This window comes from Pogonomyrmex barbatus, unplaced genomic scaffold (genome assembly GCF_055798465.1).
Source record: "Pogonomyrmex barbatus isolate J1 unplaced genomic scaffold, ASM5579846v1 scaffold2, whole genome shotgun sequence".
NCBI classification, from domain to species: Eukaryota; Metazoa; Arthropoda; class Insecta; order Hymenoptera; family Formicidae; genus Pogonomyrmex; species Pogonomyrmex barbatus.
In genome coordinates this window covers 24,651,536-24,671,814 of record NW_028297116.1, presented here as the reverse complement: position 1 = coordinate 24,671,814, position 20,279 = coordinate 24,651,536, and the positions used below count along the sequence as shown (strand labels likewise).

Below are 20,279 nucleotides of genomic sequence, written 5' to 3'. Positions count from 1 at the left end.
CTCGATAAATCCGAGACCGAAGTCGATAGTGGCGTCATCGCGGAGAAAGTCGGATCCTAAGATCCCTTCCTGTGCGATGGGGAAGCTATCAGGAACGACGTGTAATGTTATCTCGTGACCCCCGAATTCTATTTTCGTTGACCCTAAGGTCTCTATCTTCCCGTCCGTGATACCAGTGAAATAAATCGTATCGTTTTCCGTTACAGGGGTGTAACGGCGCAGGCATCGTTTCTTTATGAGATTAGGCGCGGCCCCAGTGTCGACCATGAAATCGGTTGTTTTTACTAAGCCGCTAACGGAGATAGAGTTATCGATGGGGCGTGAGAATGTCCGGGTAAGTTTAGGATTGCGATTCGGATGCTTCTTCGCGAACCGCTTCTACCGTGTCTATCGGACGCGTATTCCTCAGAGGATCCGCGCGCGCTGCGTCTGTCCCGCGGGGCGGATCCCGACCATTTCTCTGCTCATGGAGTCGGCTATTGTTATATTGCCGTTTCCGACATTCCTCAATTTCATGGCCGCGATTTTTGCAGTACCTGCACCATTTGTTATCTCGCGACGGTCCGAAATCACGCGGTCTTCTGTCACCTTTCACCATCATTAACGATTCGTTTTTTCCGTAGAGCGGAGCGGCTCGCCTAGCTTCGTCGCGGCATTCAGGCCATTCGGGGGGGTAACGCGGCGAATAATTGCGATCGCGATCTCGGTACGTGTCGAGTCGCGGAGGTGAGCGTCGTCGCTCCGGTGCTGCGGGCTGCCTGTAACGCAGGCTAGAACCTGCATCCGTTTCGAGGGGACGACGGTTGGCGCCAAGGGTGTGTCTATTCAGGCTTGGCCCTAGGCGAGATGGCATTCCATAACGCTGCCGTTCTGTCTCGTCGCGTTTGGTTATAAGTTTTGCGGCGGCAAATGCCTCGAATGGCTGGAAATGTACGGGTTTGAGTTGTAGACGAAGGGGGGTAGTTACGGGATCTATAGTGCCGTGTGCCCGGCGCTCTCCTTCTCTTATCGAGGCTCGGAGTTCCTTAACGCGGTCAATGTAGTCTAATATGTGTTCTCCCGATCGGAGGTACATGGCGGTCAGTTCTCCACGGTATTGCGCAACACTTTTTATTGAACCAAAGGCGCTATTTAGTAGATCGGATAGCTGCGTTACCGTGTCGCACGGCTCGTCGGCGACAGCTGAGTAGGCGTGGCCGCGCAATTTCGCTATCAGCAAGCGTGTGAGGGGTCTCTCGAAATGGGGCGGTAAGATGTCGCGTGCTTGTCTGCAGGCCCCGAGGAACTTCGACAAAGGGATGTTATACCCGTCAAAAATCGGAACGAACTCGGAGCCTCGCGATAAGTTATCTTTAGTGCGGGGAGTAATTCTGCTCCTGACTCGTTTAATTCACCAAAAAGCGCCGGTATCTCTGCAAACCGCTGCCCGGCAGGGAGGCTAGGGCTTCGAGGTGGCGGATCGCGCCGTGTTTCAATCTCGTGGCGTATATTATTTAATTCGGCGCGCATGGCGGTGAGCATATTATTCATTTTGCACGGTGGCTCGGCTTTGTTCCGCGTCTGCGCGATCTCTTCGTAGTGCGACACTCTCTGCCCGAATCTCCTCTCTCTCTCGTTACAACGCGTCGGCGTCGGCCTGTAATTGCACGGCGCGCTTGGCCATATTAGCTTGCATAATATCGAACTCGCTATCGGTGTACTTGGGTTTGGGAGCGGCTGCCCTATCTACGGATATCATCTCCGCGTCGTCGTTCGTGAGCTTTCCTTTTTGGGCGCGCGTGATCATGTCTGTTTCTTTCTCGCCTTTTACCGATGTACGAAGCATATGAAATAGTAACTGTGCGAATATGACGCGGGTCGGTAGGCTGTGTCGAAATTTTTCGATTCCTCCGATTAACGTATCCCATCACTGACGCCAGTTTTATTGTTACGTCACGGGCGGCGACGATCCGCGGGAGCGGTACGCCGCGTAGCACCGGACAAGGGGGACACGTCTACCCATCAGCAACGCTACCAGCGATCGAGCGGTAAATTGCCAGCAACGAATCGATTAGATCGAGGTAGAGAGTTGGATATCCTCAACTGGTTTTTATTCTTCGCATTGGGATAATGACAGAGAAAAGTTCAATAGTCGCCGCGAAATAATCACGTCGGGTGCGTGAGCCGCGTGTCAAATCAGTTCGAGGAAGGCACATCAGATTCTGGTAAATGTGAAGTGCGTCCGCACATGATGTTAAATAATTTCGGATATTTCAATGTATTCTCAAGAGGTTAAAAACGAGCACTTGAACGTGCATTCCTCGAGTGAAATCGCTACGCTTAGGTAAACAGTACTCAAAAAAAGGGATCGGTCGTAAAACCCTTCCGGTCGGGTCGTCTTCTCTATCCTTGTGCGACAACGGTCACGTTTGCTTACGCAGCGAATTCCTTTGTTGAGGAGAAGTGTTGCAGTGGAATATGCACATGGCATGCAATTTTAATATGTCGTTTAATGAAATTATCACGAGTATGCGCGGCGGGCCTTCTTACACGTGGGTCAGCGGAACTGAGATTTAGCTTATCAAATTGGTTCACCTACCATGACTTAAGATGATCGACGTAGATATTCCTCGAGTGAGATCCGAGGTCGGAATTGTAGATCGCACATCAATGAGGCGGATGCTAGCGGGGCTGGCCGTCCACTCCAGAGCTTATCATGCACTAGGAGTTCATATTCCGTTAAATTCTGCTTCCCTGCCAATTATCTCGTTGTAATTGAAGATGGTTGCCACGTGGAGGTCGTACTCGAGATGCCGGATGAAGGTCTTGCGACCGCCACGATTCTTCCTGCCTCTCGGCATTCGTATGAGGCTTCGAATTATTCAAATATTGACGGAAGTAAAACAATGGTTATCGTTCGGCAGCGAGCCAATACGCGTCGCGTTTTGACTTCGCGTAGGAACGATGGTATTTATCGCGACCAAGTATTTCGAGTTTCCGTCGTGGTAAGTGCGGATGGACGCACAACACCTGCTCCGGGAGACGCTCGGCGTTCTTGTTTTAATCAACGCTATGTAGTTTAAGAATTTATTTATTTATCTCGCGTGAAACCTCACAAACCTCGCGAACACTTTTAGTTACTAACGAGACGACGGTGCGAAATAAAGAAGTGAGCACGTAATTGTTGTACGAGACTGTATATATTTTATAAAACAGAATACACTCGCGATTCAACATTAGACTAGTAATATTATTAACACTAACTATTACTTAGTTTAAAATTAATACTTAACTAGAACTCGATTAACTTAACTAGAACTTGAATTCGATTTGAGAGTTGAGTTTGAACGCGGAGTATGTCGCGAGGCGCTTGTGCGGAGCGCACAAGAGTTGTGTCTTCACGGGTTGGCGGCGCGGACTTGAGTGTGATTGCGCTTCGGCGAGCGCTGCTATGCTCTGCGGCGGCGGCACTCCGGCGCAAGATGGCGGATGGCGTGGGTACGCCATCGCACATGGCGGCGGTGTGGTGCTGCATTGGACGGGCGTTTCTATGTCGTCCAATCAGGGCCCGGTCGGCAGGGGACTATGCGCATTCGACGGAAATGCAGATGCTCCATATTTAATCTGATCAATAGTATTATTACAGATACCGATGCTTAAGGTATAATTGTTAATGTGTTTTATGTTAATATATATATATATATATATATATATATATATATATATATAGATACAGTTACGTAAAAATGAAATGTTGTGCGATGATATTGCTGTACATTGTTATTAATTTTTATTTATAATTGATAATTGTGACGGTGCTTGTTTGATGGTAAAAATAGTAGGAATTGTTTATATACGTATTTTTATCTAGTGTCACGTCTGTCACGTCAGAATAAATGGATTAATTAATAATTTTATTCCCTATTGTAAAGGTATTACTCTTCTCAATTTTATAATGATAAATTTGTATAACATGAAGCAAGGAACAGACGTGGTACGTCCCTAGCCTCCCACGCGAGCGCCGCACTCCCACCACCAGCGCCTCCCACATCGAGCGCGCACCCCACCATAGCGTCGCCGCAGTTTCGAGCCGCCGAATCGAAGCACTTCAGTGCACGGCCGACTGTGTTCAGTTCATCCCGCGAATCCGACTGGAGAGGACCTCCAGTCCGTGAACTCCCTCTTCTAATTCAATTCTAGTTCTAGTGTTAAGAGAAATCAATTCCAATTCTAGTGTTAAGAGAATTCAATTCCAATTCTAGTGTTAAGAAATAACTCGAATATAATTTCAAATCAATTCCAATTTTATTATAGTACTAGTGAAGTTAACATCATTCAATTTGAATTCAAGCTCTAATAAATCTAATTTTAAATTTAATCAATCTTTGTATTAAACTTGTATTTGAATATCTTACAATATATATATATATATATAACTGAAAAGTGATTAGTGTCAAACAATTAATAAATCCAAATCCTTCCATCCATCCTAGCGAAACGTACAATCGACAGAGTTCGCGAGGTAGAGTGACCACGCGTAATTCAATCAAATAACAAGCGTTCCGGGAAGCCGTGCTTGCTCTTTTGGCTAGCAAGTTGTGCGTCCACCCGCACTACTCCCCAAGAGAGGTATCGCTTCTCACGCATTTAAGTCGTCAAATTACAAGATATCTGACAACCTGTCTCGCCTCTTGGCTAGCAAGTTGTGCGTCCACCCGCACTACTCCCCACAGAGGGTTACAGGTTCTCATCGCGATAGAAAGTTCAATCTTATATTCGTAACTTGTAAGGGAAGCAACATTTCCCTTCATGGTCACTTTCGATGCCGAATAATCGTAAAAACCGCGCCGGACGTCAGCGTGCGATTCGCCGAACTTTATACGAAATTAAATCCGCGCTCACCGGTGATTTGAGCGAATTGCTCGGGTGTGAAGAAATCTACCAGCCAGAATACGAAGCGCACTTCAAGAATAGCCTGTGGGCTCCAAGTCCCCCGAATCCAGCAACGTTGTCTCCAGACACCCCGCATCCTAGTGAGCATCCCGAGACCCGCCAGACCGACAGCGAGAATTAAAAGCCCGAATCCAGGAACCGGGCCAACGAAAGGTAAGTGAATTTCCATTTCCTATTCTGTGAATCGCGTTATGTGCAGAGGACGATCGGAAGGCTCGCGTCAAAAGAGAACACATCCAGCCGCCGTCTTTAATCACCAAATAAGTCTCTCACGGTGTGTAGTCGAATTCGGGTACGGTCTTGTCGGCATAGCTACCGATACAAATTCTGCCAATCTCATATGCCTAGAGTGTAAATCCCGGTATAATCTCAATAGTGATCAACTACAATTCACCGCTATCTTAAGGCATTACATTAATGTTGGGACTACTCGGGAAGAAAGGCTTTGCAATTTTTGCGGTACTAAATTAGCTCTCTGGCGTGAGGTAACCGATTGCGATCCCTGCTCCGAAGCATTTGCGGCATTCTTAGAATATTTACGCGAAGAAAATACTTCTTTTTACGCACTGCCAAATCCTATCGTCATTGACGTAGATGCAGAGATAGGACTGCATGATATCTTTTTCTCTAGGAGACTATCGACCTTTTTATACGGTCTATACACTCGCAATTTGTATCAATAATCCAGTCAATTCATTCTGTAAAAACCAACACGCAGCCCAGTGCGAGCAGACTCGCCCCACGCGTAGCACGTCTCGCCTGCGACGTAACAATGAATTGCCCGAGCGCGTGGTAGGGAGAGGGCCCATGATATCCATGGATATCTTATCGAAGGCTCGATCGGGCGTATCTGTCAGCACCATAGGCTGTCTGACTTTTATCCGCGTTAGCTTATTTAACCGGCAATTTTGGCAATTTGATATATAGCGGTTTATCTGTTCTTTCATGCCGGGCCAGGTGTACCTTTCCTTGATTCGCGTGAGAGTCTTTGTCACGCCCTTGTGACGGCAGACGCGTGGTACTCTTCGATTATCCGGCTTCTTTCATCTACGGGCGGAGTCGCGATCTCATTGGTACAAATATTTATGCCTAGATTATGGTCCCAAAGAGCAGTGCGGAACGCTTTGTCTATCTTAGCAAATGGTACTCCATTCACGTCGCTTTTGCAGACCGAAATAGTTTGTAATTCTAATTCCCGGATTATATCCACCAGGGATTTTAGTGCTTCCCTGATGCTGTCGAGAACGGTAAGCGAAGAAACATTTCTCTCGACGGGCAAAGCTATTACGAGTTTATTGCCTACGCGTCGGATCTTACCGCGGCCCATAACGTCGCAAGCCTCGGGCAAAAGGTTCTGTTTTCTCAAGATACGCGCCCCTAAGTCGCATGGTTCTCCTTGCGCGTCAACAAACACTACCAGGTTATCTTTTCTGTTCGCGAAGTTATCTCTTATTTCTTTTACTCGGAGATGATGCATCTGGTACGGCGCATTGTCGCCGTCGAACAAGTTTTCATCTTCCGATGCATCACTTCCTTGCTCAGGATCGCTATCAAGATTTATTTCGGAGTTACAGTCAATTGAATCGTCATGGCCACTCTCTTTGCTATTGCGGTTAGCGTCCACTTTCGATTCTCTATTTTCCTTAGCAGCGGGGATCCCCGGTTCTCGCGGTATGGGGGGTCGAAAACAAAGACTCGTCGGATTCGCTTTCGTCCTCATTGATTTCGGTCGGTTGTTCGCGAGTCACCGCGAGAGGAAGCATTCGTACGGGTGGGTTTCGCGAGAGCGCGTCTGCGTTAGTATTCATTTTCCCTGCCTTATATACTACTTCATACTCGTGTTCTGCGAGCTTTAGACACCATCGTACCAGACGCGATGTCGGGTCCTTAACAGAGTGGAGCACGTTAAAAGCTTATGGTCAGTAACCAATCGAAATTTGCGACCGTACAAATAAGGCCGGAAATAATTAACGCAATACACGATTCCTAGCAATTCCTTCTCGATGGTCGAGTAATTCTGTTCGGGCGGACTCAACAATCGAGAGGTGTAAGCTATCGGTAGATCTTTGCCCAACGGTCCCTGACTCAGGATACCGCCAATGGCAAATTTCGAGGCGTCGGTTGTTACAATGAAGGGTTTCGTAAAGTCGAGATATTGTAGCAATGGTTCAGAGCAGAGGGCGGCCTTCAGCGTATGGAATGTGAGTTTCTGTGCATCACCCCACTCGAATTGTTTTTCTTTCTTTAATAAATCTGTCAGAGGCCGTCCTGGAAAAATTTGGGATAAACCGGCGGTAATAATCAGCGATTATTTACATTTACACAATTACACAATTATCGGTACATTGTAATATCTTTATTACCAATTAATAAACAAAATCATATAATTATATAAATAACAAAATACCAACCAATTTCTTTATATCATCAAATATAATTTCAGAAATTAAGAAACTCTTGTATTCAAACACTTTCACTTTTGTTCCATTTTAATCATAATAAATATAAAAGTTAATAACAAAATTAATAACAATAGAAAGGATATGAATAAGGAATAAAAGTCATAATGACAATATAACAAAATCCATGACAAAACATTTATTCAACAGTTCACCTGATACATATCCTTATTTCAAGGATAAATTTTGTTGATGTCCTAATATGGATATATTTTCCTTGTATAAATACATTCTCCATCAAAAATCATTTCGAAAACATGATTATAGTTTGTGGTTACGATTCTTAATTCTCAAGATATAAACAAAATTAAGGGTATATGAAAGCACACACACATGTATACATATATACGTACATTATGCATTTCCTTATAAGATATAGTTTTCTTTATGAAATTATATAAACAACCCGGATAGAAACATATTTTATCTCAGAAAAGAAATTCTACGATTTAAATTTCGTTTAATAAAATTTATAAATAAATAAATTATTATATTAACAAATAATTATTATGAAAGATTTGGACAACACACAGGAAATCCTGCAACTTACCTCATTACACATACCTACCTAACTCGCATCGTTTAGAAGATATTTAAACAATTATAAACTTCCTTAAATACACTTACCTCAAAAACTCAAATCAGTTCAGCAGGCAAATCTCCATATATAAACCAGTTCAACTTCTAGAAACCTTCATCCTAGACTTATATTTATAATTGTTACTTCCCTTTTTTCATTAACACTAATCCTATGGCTATGACAAAAATCTTGAATATTAATATGCATGGAAAACTACCCTAACAATTCAACCAATCACAATCAGAGCCATTTTGTACCTGAAAACATTTAATAAATAATGTATTACAAATGTAAAAAGAGTTATACTGATATATTTTAGATATACTAATTATATGATGTAATCATTATTATTATAAAAATTGTAAAGTATATCTAAAACGATTGCGATGATTAATATTTATTATAAAAGCTTAAATTCAAGCAAACTATATGTTTGTTAATTATAAGAAAGGAATTATTATAACGAAGTATAATTCTTTGAAAACAAAATAGATCGACCGAATAGTCATAAGTATGACTCATGATCAGTTTGTAAGCGAAAATAAGCCAACGTTAAATGTCAAGGCCTCCATAATATTTTAGTATCACAAGTCATAGCTGACTCATAGCAAATGTAGGTTAAATCGACCAATAGAAAACTATGTCAAGAACAACTAGAAGGTCTTAAATGCGTGAATCATAGTTGACTCATAATGAAAGTAGACTAACAATAGGCTTTATTCAGACCTGTAGAATCATAACATTGGAATTTAGGTCACCTCTACTTCCATGTTTTGGCAACATATAAAAACCTCAAGTGACGATACCTTTGGACATTCGCGCAGGCATTCACGCAATCACGCATGCATTCCCTCGTACGCACTCGCGCATTTTCCCATTTCGCACTTACGATTCACATCCACAGACACTTACATTTTATTCGCATTCGCACTTGTACGCGCACGTACATTTTTGCACTTGTACTTCCACTCGCATTCGCTAAATATATATATATATATATATACCTATCATTTATAACAGTGAATAAATTCCAATTCAAATACCACAAGTGTGATATTATATTATTCCTTATTCCCAAAATCGAAAACTCTTTCCTGAAAATAAAAGTCATTTCGACATTCCTGTTACCTACTTCCTTCGCAGTATCTAATCCTGAGGTTTTACCCTCTTAACCGCATGGAAAAGAATCTCACAAATAACGTGTGAGTGTAGCTGTCGAGGATCTGTTGATTTCGGCTCCGTCCGATCTACCAGGACCTCCCAGGACGTCACAAACTGGACGGTTATCGACCCTAAGGTCTCGATTCTGCCGGTCGTTATCCCTGTGAGATAGATCGTATCATTTTTTACGATGGGCGTGCTCGGGTGCACGTGTTTTTTCTTTATAAGGTTAGGTGCGGCCCCGATGTCGATCATAAAGTCGGTTGGTTCTGCTAAATCGCTAACGGATAGCAGAATGGAGGGGGCGTGAGACGGTCCAGGTAGATTTAGGATTGCGACTCGGGTGTTTGTGCTTCCTCGCGAACCGTTTCTACCGTGTTCACCGGACGCGCATTTCTCAGAGGATCCGCACGCGGCGCGTCCATCCCGCGAGGCGGATCCTGACCGTTTCCCGGCCCGTTAAATCTACTGTTATTATAATGTCGTTTGCGACACTCTTCGATCTCGTGCTCGCGATTCTTACAGTACCTACACCACTTGTCGTTTCGCGGCGTTTCGAAGTTACGCGTGACACGGTCTCCGTTCCGCGGCCCGGATGGGTTTCTGTTATCGTATCGCGGCGCTGGTCGCATCTCGATGCGGCGCTCGGTCCACTCGGAGAGGCGGTGTGGCTGATAATTTCGTTCGCGGTTCCTATAATCGCTATATCGCGGGGGCGACTGTCGCCTCTCAGGAGGGGGCATTGGTCTGTAACGCATGTTGCGTCCCACGTCCGGCTCGGGTGATCGGCGGCGTGCGTCGGTCGTTTGTCTTGGCGGTTGTCCGAGTCGCGCGGGGAGCCCGTAACGCTGTCGTTCGAGCTCATCGCGCTTCGCGATCATCTTTGCAGCTGTGAAAGCCTCGGAAGGCTCGCGATAATGCTCCGGCCGCAGCTGTAGCCGGTACGGGGTGGGGAGGCCCTCGCAGAAACAGTAAGCAGTAAGCTCGTCAATTTCACTGGTCACCGCAGAATTCAGAGTCCCGCGAGCGCGTCGTTCCCCGTCGCGTATTGCAGATCGAAGCTCTTTAACGCGGTCTATGTAATCTAGGATATGTTCGTTGGGACGGAGGTGTACGGCGGTCAGCTCTCCTCGATATTGCGCTACGCTCTTGACGGAACCGAAGGCACTGTTGAGCAGATCCGAGAGTTGTGTAACTGATTCGCAGGGTTCATCGGCTACCGCGGAATGCGCGTGACCTCGTAGTTTGGTTATAAGTAGAGGGGCCTTTCGTAATGCGGGGGAAGGATATCGCGAGCTTGCCTACAGGCGCCGAGGAACTTGGACAGTGGTATATTATAACCGTTGAAGTGCGGCACATACTCGGTGGCTTCCCGATAGGTAATCTTCGGAACGGCGGGCGGTTCAGCGCCCGACTCGTTGTGATCCCCGAATAGCGGTGGCGTCTCACCGAACGGCTGGCCTGGCGGTAGGCTGGGGCTTCGCAATGGAAGGTCGCGGCGTATGTCCATTTCGCGTCGCATGCTATTTAATTCGGCGCGCAACGACGCCATCATATAACTCATCTCGCGTAACGCGGCTCGGCCTTCCTCGGCATCGGCGCAGTCCCGCTGCAAAGCGGCGTTTTCTGCCCGAACTCGCTCCTTCTCCCGGTTTACCGCGTCGTGCTCTGCGCGGACTCTCTCTCTTTCCTTTTCTAACGCATCGGCGTCGGCCTGCAATTGCGCGGCACGCTCCTCTTGCGCGGCGCGAATCCTATCGAGCTCCTCCTCGGTCAAAGGTTTCTTGGGGTTATTCCGAGTATTCATATCGCTCTCTTTAGATTTTACCGGGGTGCGAAGCATAAGGTACGATAATCACGGTACGAACGCTGGGTGGGTCGGTGAGATTTGCCGATATGTTCGACTCTCCCGATTAACGAGATCCCACCGCTGTCACCAAATATGTTACGTCAAAACCGCGGGGACCCCTCCGATAATCTCAGCGGCAAATTATTGAAAATCGCTCTCGAGGAATTTCGGCAAATTACACGGCTGACCTTGCGTTTAACCAGATGTCGAGTGATTATTTGACTGTGAGCGGATCAGTGAAACGGAGAAATTGGTTAGCCGGCGCGATAGAATGCCGTTGGGAGCGGGATTCGTCTCGTCGAGGTAATATCGTCCGCAGATGTTCTCTATGGCGTTACCTAATTCCCTGAGCACTTCTAGAGATACGATAAAAACCTCGGTGCAGTCAGAGCAAAGCTCAATGTCGCGGACTATTACAAGACTGGTACGGCAGCAATCGCAATGATCCCGGGCGGAAGTATACCCAAACTGGAACGCATGGGCCAGTTCAAGATGATACGTAAGAGTCCCTTCGGATATTTCTTCTTTGCATCGAAAGCAAAGATATTCGGCACTGTTAGGGAACGATTCGGCGATAGCGTCGTCTACGCGTCGATATCCAAACGTGATAAGGCAACGCACCGTACTCTTACGATACCTGTATACGGCGCCTGGGTGAGTGCGCGAGTATCGTGGCTCGAGAAAACAAGGCGGGCATATCACGTCAAATAACGGGAGTTAATATTACGCGGCGAATATTCAACGTTAAAATGTATTATATTAAAATGTATATTTCGAAACTGGAATATTTCCATGCGCAACGATAAAGCGGCTCAAAACCCTACATGCCTTAGGGGAAAGTGGCAAGGGAGGCAAAAAAAAAGGGGTCGATCGTAAAACCCTTCCGGTCGAGTGATGCAACTATGCGGCGGTCGCTCGACGCGAACAAAGCGAATGATGCAACCCGAAAGAATCCTGCGCGCGACGAGTACAATTATATTCGTTTACATTCGTCTAATTTCTTTATACTCTATATTTTACTGGTGTAAATGTATGCCCGGCGGGAAAACGCGAAAGCAACCGGGAATAAAACTCGATGTATGATTCTCACTTACCTTTCGGTGTTTGCTCTGCACAGATATTCTTCGAGGGAGATGCGTGGTAGAAAACTGCTTCCTTGGTAGGCTGCTACGGGCACGGATGGGGCTGGTAAGGCGCTCCAGAGGCGATCATGCACGAGGAGTTCGTACTCGCCGTCGTAAGTCACTTCTTCGCCGATGATCGCATTGTGGTCGTAAATCGCGGCCACGTGGAGGTCGTATTCGAGTCGCTGAAGTGCGTTGTTACGATCCGCGCGATTTTTCCGTGCCTTAGGCATTCGGCAGAGGCTCTAGGCGTATATTATATTTAATTAAAAAGTGGGGGTTAGGATATTACATTCGGCTGCGAGCCAATTACGCATTACGGTTCGGCGTCGCGTTGGAATGCATGAGCTACCGCGTGCTCGAAGTCCGATGTTTCCTTTGTGGTAAGTGCGGATGACGCACAACACCTTGCCCCCAGAAATGATCGGAATTCTTGCTTTAGCTACTAATTATTCGGTACAAGAAGACTTGAGTTATGATGAACGCCCGTTGCCTCTTTAGCCTCGCGAACACATCCGTTATTATCGGAATCTCGGAGACAAGGGATGAGGTAGTAAAGAACACGTGACGTTAAATAGAAATCGTTATATTTAGATATTCACTGAATTTACACTCACGGAATATTAACACTATATATATCAAACTAGAATTTGAACTAATAATAGGATTTGAACTAAAACTAGAGATTGAAACGATTTGAACTAAGTCTAGAGGTTGAAACACGCTTATACTTGAACGAGACGACGCTCGCGCGGTGTTCACTAGTCGACGACGCGCACAAGAATGGATGAGTATGGCCGCGCGTTGTAACGCGTGCCTGCGGCGGCGCTGTTACGCAACATGGCGGTGGCGTGGGTACGCCAACGCACATGGCGCAAGATGGCGGATGGCGTGGGCACGCCAAAGCACGTGGCGCAAGATGGCGGATGGCGTGGGTACGCCAAAGCACGTGGCGCAAGATGGCGGATGGCGTGGGTACGCCAACGCACGTGGCGCAAGATGGCGGATGGCGTGGGCACGCCAAAGCACGTGGCGCTCGCGGCGGTCATAGACTATAGAGCTAGACTAGACGTACATATCTATAATGGTCGTTGGTTGGCCAATCAGCACGCGGCTGACTGGAGATGATGCGCGCAACAGCAACGCGAGCCTTATTATAGTAATAATTCTACATTTAATTAGATTTATTATTAGCATGATTTGTTATTGTTATTTATCATTTTATTTATTATTATTATTTAATTTTATTACTTATATTTATTATAGTGTATATTTACTGGCGGTAAGGCGCATCGCGTGGTATGTCGACGGCAGGAGAGCCGGTTGTTACCAACTTTGGCGGCTAGAATAGTGGCGCTTCTGCGCAGGTGGGATAAAAAGGAGAAGGAAAAATTTTACCCGTTGGCTCTCCTGACGTCACAGTGTCCTTCGTTAAATCATTCATTATCGTTGTCAGGATTAGTAAGTGTTCGTCTACGTCTGCCTGTAATGTGGACTCGGTCAACCGTTGTTCTAATCGTTTTGTCGTACTCATTATCAGATTTTCGTTATAGTTTAGAGTATTTTCTAATTCGTCCAAGTGCGCTATTGTGGCGTTGATTACTCTTATTTGATTTGCTACTGCGTGCTGCAGTATCTTGCCGTTTGTTCGTAACGTTTGCAGTTGCTCGTCTATTAGTTTCTGATCGTCGGCGTCCATCGTTCCGAATAATATTTTGCTGACCCGACCGCATCTAGCAGTCCTCGTCATTTGTCAGTCGTTTTGTATAGCGTTTCTACTTGTATCAACAGCGCGATCAGTTTGGTATTTTCTTTTTCTATTATCCTCATAATGTTTCGGCAACCTAACTGAGCGTTGCCTATTACTTTTCGGCACTGTATTGCGGTTTCCTCCATATAGTCTTGCAATTGCTGATGTCTGATCTCTAATTCTTTTGCGCTCAGTTTTATCATTAATTTCCATGCCGATTCAGCCTGTCTCAGCTGACGATTTCCTCGTAATAGATTCCTGGCTGGTGCGAGAACAATTCCCAGTCAATAGCATGCCGAGAATCAGGTGTCGCTTGTACTGCTCTTCTCCACATAAGGAGCATCCTGCAAGTTTAGGGTTCAGGTTACTTTTCCGTGAATCCTCGTCATGCATTTTTTGTGTGCTACGTTTAATATTATAAATTATTTTGTTCAGTCTGCCGTCAATCGTGGTCTGTTGCGCGTCGTGGACGGTTTTTAGTTTGTTTCTTGGATTTTCCACTATGCAGTGTACTAGGTGTGGTCAAGATGTTTCCATTATATGTGGCGAGTGCGTGCGGCGGTCATACCGGCCCAACGTGTGGCGTTGAGGATGTCGTCCAGGTGGCCGTCCACGGTCGTCTGGACAGGGGAGTATCGTCCCCGTGCTCCACAAGCAATCTGCATCGAGAAGTCTCCTGCGCCCCCTCCGCCTGTCTGCGAGGAGCTCTACCCCCGCGACTCTTTGCGGGTGCAAGTTTGCGTTGCCACCGGGCAACGATTCGTCGCCGTCCTGCGTGACTGGTGAGTCCTGTATTTTTTCTTTTTACTAACTCTAATTTATGCTGTCTTTATTATTAATGTCTTTATTTTACTGCTTTTGCTTTTTTGCTTTTTGCGGATAATTATTCGTATGCGTTGTTTGCGTTGTTAGTCTTCGATGAATAGTTTGAGTCGGTTCGCGTGCACCGTCGTAATTTTTCGTTTTTGTTTAATTTTATAATTAACATCAGAGGTTTTCTCGATTATTTGATATGGATCTATCCATGGTGCTTCCAATTTCTTCGATCGTCCTCTGCTTCGTCATGCAGGAGGACCTTATCTCCTACTTTGAAGGTTTTAGTATTCGTATTTTTATCTGCATAGTTTTTTGCCTTTTGTTTTGCTTCGCGAATATGTTCTTTCGCTACTTTATGTGTGGCTCTGAGTCGTTCTCTTAGTTCTTGCGCGTAGTTATCGTATGTATAATATGGTTTCGGCGGCACCGGCCAGGGCCGTAGGTAATGTTGCTCGGTGCCCGTACATCAATTCGAACGGTATAGCCCGTTGCTGTATGCGGTGTCGTATTGTACGTGAACATCGCGTATGGGATCCATTCATCCCAGTTGGTTTGGTCCTCGTTTATATAGTGCCTTAAGTATTCGATCAGACCTGTGCGATCTCTCCAGGGCTCCGTTGCTTTTAGGATGGTACGCGGATATTTGAATTTTCGTTATTTTTAGGAGGGTGCATATATCCCTGAACATTTCACTGACGAAGTTCGTTCCTTGATCTGTCAGTACTGTTTCCGGTATTCCGAATTCACATATTATTTTTGTGGTGAACTCTTTGGCAATCGTGTTTGCTTCCTGGTCTGATATCGGTATTACTAAATTTTGTTAAGTCGTCTTGAAATGTTAGTAGGTATTTATTTCCTTTCATGGTGACCGTGAGTGGTCCTACTATGTCCAGGGCGCATTTTTGAAACGGTTTTTCTGCCGTGTCGGTCAATACTAGAAGCATTTTGGTTTTCTTGCTTAGTTTGTTTTTTTGGCAATATTCATATTTGGCAATGTATTCTTCCACATCTTGTATTAGTCCGTGCCAGTTGTGCATTAATCGTATTCGATTTACGGTACGTGTTACGCCTTGATGTCCTCCGAGGGGGGCATTATGATATTCGTACATTATTTGCTCCTTGTCTTCTTTGTTATATTCGCGTTCTTCCTTGTCGCGCTCGATGCTGTTTATCTGTGTGTCAGGCGCGATCGGGTTTCTGCTGAGCGCGTCAGCATTTGTATTGCCTTTACCGGCCTTGTGTACCACCTCATCGTACTCTTCTAATTTGAGCCTCCATTTGATTAATCGTGAACCAGGGTCTGTTATACTAAATAGCCAGATCAATGGCTTGTGTTCTGTAATTATTTGAAATTTTGTTCCATAGAGGTACGGTCGAAAGTGTTTGACGGCCCATACTATGGCTAGCAATTCTTTCTCTGTTGTATTATAGTTTTGTTCCGCTTTATTCAGAATTCTGCTTGCGTATGCAATTGGTCGGTCTTGGCCTACTGGCCCTTGCGACAATACTGCTCCGGATGCGTCTGTCGTTACTATAAATTGTTTAGTGAAGTCCGAGTAAGCTAGAACTGGTGTGGTCGTTAACTTTTCTTTTAATGTTTCGAATGCGTTCTGTTGTTCTGCTGTCCAAGCGAACTTTTCATCCTTTTTTATTAGTTTTGTTAATGGTTTTGCTATCTTCGAAAAATTCTCGATGAATCTTCTATAATACCCGGCTAATCTTATGAAGGATAGCACATCTTTTACCCGTTTTGGTATTGGAAAGTTTGCTACGGCCGTTATTTTCGCAGGATTCGGTATTATACCGTTTTCGGAGATAATGTGTAAGTATGTCTCCTTTCTTAAGAATTCACATTTATTCGATTGTAGTTTCAGATTGTAGTCTTTTAGTTTTTTAATTTCTTAGTTTTTTGAATACTTCAATTAGTCTTTTGTTATGCTCTTTCAAATTTGGTCCATATATTACGATGTCATCTAGATAGGCATTTGAGGCCTTGTAATCCGGTTAGTACGGAATTCATAAGTCTCTGGAATGTTGCAGGCATTTTTTAATCCAAAAGGCATTCTATTAAATTCGTAGTGCCCGTAAGGTGTGGAAAATGCTGTTCTTTGTTTGTGTTCCTCATGCATGGGGATTTGATGGTATCCCGATGCTAAATCCAATGTTGTAAAGTATTTCGTGTTTCCTAGTTGGTTTAGTATGTCAGTGATATTCGGGAGCGGGAAAGAATCGTCAATTGTTAAGTCATTCAATTTCCGAAAATCCACAACTATTCGTAGTTTTCGCTCTCCAGATGCGTCTAATTTCTTTGGTACTATTAGTAAGGGTGCGTTCTACTGACTCGTGCTGGGACGGATTATCTCGTCGTCCAGCATTTTCGCTATCTGTTTATTTACTTCTGTCTTGTGCTTCTCCGGTAATCTATATGGTCGGACATTTACCGGCGCGCTATCTGCTCGCGTATTTATTTCATGTGCTACTGCGTTAGTGTACGATAGGCGGTCGTTTTCTAGATGGAAGATATCACGGAAATCTTCGCAAATCTGGTGCAAGGTTTCCTTTTCCTCTTTATTTAAATGCTCGGTTCGCATTTGTCTATGCAATTTTTCTTTACGAGCTTGAATGGGCTCGTCGCTCATTTCGTTACTTGATACCTCCATGGTATACATGTGTGCGGCGTCTTTTGTCTTTATCTCGTCCGTGACTAGCGGCGTTGTTATCTCCACGGATTCTCCCGTGGTATTTATCACATTTATTGGACATACGTTTTCTTCTGGTATGACCAAACAATTTCCTATGAAAACTCCGGGTTTGATTTCGACTGCATTTACTATTCCAATGCTATTCCGATCGGTTACCGCCTGAATTATGGTTTCACTCGCGAGGCGTTAGCATGGTTTTCTTGTACGGGTAGAGTTGAAAGTTGTGTTGCTAATACGGATTTGTTTTTTCCCATGATCGCATTTCGCTTGCTGTTTATTCAAAAAGTCTAGTCCAGTATCCCTTCATAATTTATTGGGAAGTCATCTCTTACCACATACATAGTGTGCCGTATCTCTCGATCTCCTAGCGTTATCGTTGCTCTTATCTTTCCGAGTGTGTGTATCTTGTGGCCCGTAACTCCGGTTAGGGCTAAACGCTCTTCGCACATTAGTGTGTTTCTCTTTAGATTTCCTAGTAATGTCAAAGTGGCGCCTGTATCGAGGAGGAAACTTGTTTTTCCCTTTTTTGTCTCTCGCATCGGCAAGGTAATCAAGTCTAACATTGCGTTTGTGTGAGGCGTATTCACCTGTGTCACTTGATGCTCGCGTACGGTTCGCGTTATCTTTGTTCTCGGTTTCTCTTCTTTTTCGTCGTCGCCACTACTTGTGAACGATAGGTCATCGCTCCCCCTTTGCTGCTTATTCTTTCTCATTATTACAGCGGTATTTATTTGTTGCCCTTTTTCATTATCCTGTCTCGTGCGTCTCGGCTGCCCCTTTCTCGGACGGCCGTTCAGTGATCAGCATTCGTCGCGCTTATGGCCTGCCTTTTTGCAGTATGAGCAGTATTTCTCGATATTATTTACGTTCGCCGATCGTTCGGCTCGCGGTAGCGGATATGTTGCACATTTGTTTGTGTATCGGCTTGAACGACAGTCGCGCGCCAAATGTCCTAGCCTACCGCATTTGTGGCACTCCAATTTTTGATTGCGATTTCTATACTGTTCTTGGTTGCTTCTTGCTTTCTGGTTATTGTACATTTTTATAGGTTGACTACCTTTTAATTTTTCTTCGGCTGTCGCGCCTAGCATCGCGGCTGTTAAATTCGTATAGTTCCTGGATCGTACTATTGTTTGTATCTCGTCATGTAATCCTAGTTGGAAATTTTCTAGGGCTAATTCCTGTATCGTATCTAAGATTGCCTTTCGTTGCTCCGCGGTGTGCTCGCGTCCTTCTACCATAGATTGATAGAGTTCCATTGCTAGTTTGTCAACGCGGAGTCCGTATTCTCGCGCGCTTTCCCCGGGTGGATTATATTAAACTCTCGCTGAATGTGCGTAGTGCTACGCTTTGCCAAATAACACATCTCGATCTCGCGCTTCAGTTGCATGAACGTGCGTATATTCCTTGTTTGGAAATCGTGCATGGCTTTCCCTGTTAGTTTCGTGCACAAGATCGCTTTTAATAATGATTTTTCGTCGGCAGGATTTATTTCGCTCATTGCGTACGTGCTTGCGTTTAAAAATTTTTGAACTTGATTCCGCGATGATTCGTCCATCTCCGGAATCATATCGCGGGCTTCCTTTAGTTTCATAAACGTATGTGCGGGGTCTCGCGAATTTCAGACATCGTCCCGTGTACGCCCGTATGTCATTTCTATCGGTTCGTCATTTTCTGCACTCCGATCGTAATTAACGACTTCTAGTTGGCTTATGTGGCCCTGTAGTGCTTGCATGTCTTCTATCAACTCGACCAACATTGCATCCCGCGCGTCGTGCGAAGCTTCCGCCGGATCAGATTTCCAGTGCCTGGCTTACAGTGGCTCTCATCCTTTTTACTTCGTCGTCCAATTCTCTGTTTACTGCTTGTTGTTCTTCCGCGATCGGTTTTAATGGTATGCCCGAAGGTTGATTTGCCATTTCCGCTGGGTTTATGTTTCGTGAGGCGGTGTAAAATTCGGTTGGATCGAACACGCTACTTACTTAACTATCGTAAGATGTCAATGAAAATTCCCCGCGGCTAGGGTTACTTGCGTTCGTACCGTCGCTATGATCAGATCTTGCGTCTGTTGGTTGTAATAGAGCGTCGTCGCGTCTCTCACTACTCGGTAGTAGGCTATTATCTATGTCGCTAAGCGAAAACACGCGTTCAATTACAATGTTCGGATGTAATTCCGGTTTACTCAGACTATCGTCGGAATAATAATTACTTAAATCGCGGCGTACGTTATCGCGCGGATCGCGTGAATTTTCCGTCTGCTCGAGGCTCGGAGGGCTCGGGCTGAGCGCTCGACTGGCTGACGCGCTATGTAGCCACGACGTGTTTCTTTGAGCGGGAGTTTGGTTAACTCTCTCGTTCGACATCTACCTACACGCTTCTCTCGCTATCTAATGCGCTTGCCTTAATTTTCTATGACTTACATTACGTTCGCAATTCGCATGTTTGTGGCGTAGCGCTGGCTGTTGCGGTAGGTCGCTGCTTCTCCGGTGTCACTGATATGCTCGGCGTTGTGGCTCTATCGGCTCTTTCTCGCCGCAGGGATGTCGACTTCTTTTCCGGCCTTTTTCTTGAATTCCGATCGTTTGTTCCTTCCAGATGACTGGGTATTGCTGCGAAACGATCCCACCGCTGCCACCAGAAATGTTGTGCGGGTCGTTTCGGGGATTACACAATATTTGCGCGATTAGCACGGTAGCGTTGGTAATCGCTATCGCTTGATAAAATAATAATTCGTCGGATAAAATATCGCTTGCCGCAATCCGCTTTGTCAGCGGTGGGCGTGATTGCGTTCTCGGCGCTCGCGAGACTATTATTTTTTGTGACTTTTATCGCTATTGTCCTTTCAATGGCAGTCATTAAAGATGTGAGGCTTTCTAACTGTAAAATCTGTTTTATTAGGTGTACAA

The 20,279-nt window shown here is 45.3% G+C and overlaps 1 protein-coding gene across 1 annotated transcript; it reads right to left on the bottom strand.

Annotated features, from left to right (window-relative positions):
- Positions 1-9,445: 9,445 nt before the first annotated feature.
- LOC148936818 (uncharacterized) lies at positions 9,446-11,428 on the bottom strand. Its single transcript, XM_089076679.1, is given in 2 exon segments — positions 9,446-10,396; positions 10,399-11,428. Coding segments are annotated over 2 exon segments (1,515 nt in total). The 5' UTR covers positions 10,976-11,428; the 3' UTR covers positions 9,446-9,458.
- Between the last annotated feature and the right edge of the window lie 8,851 nt (positions 11,429-20,279).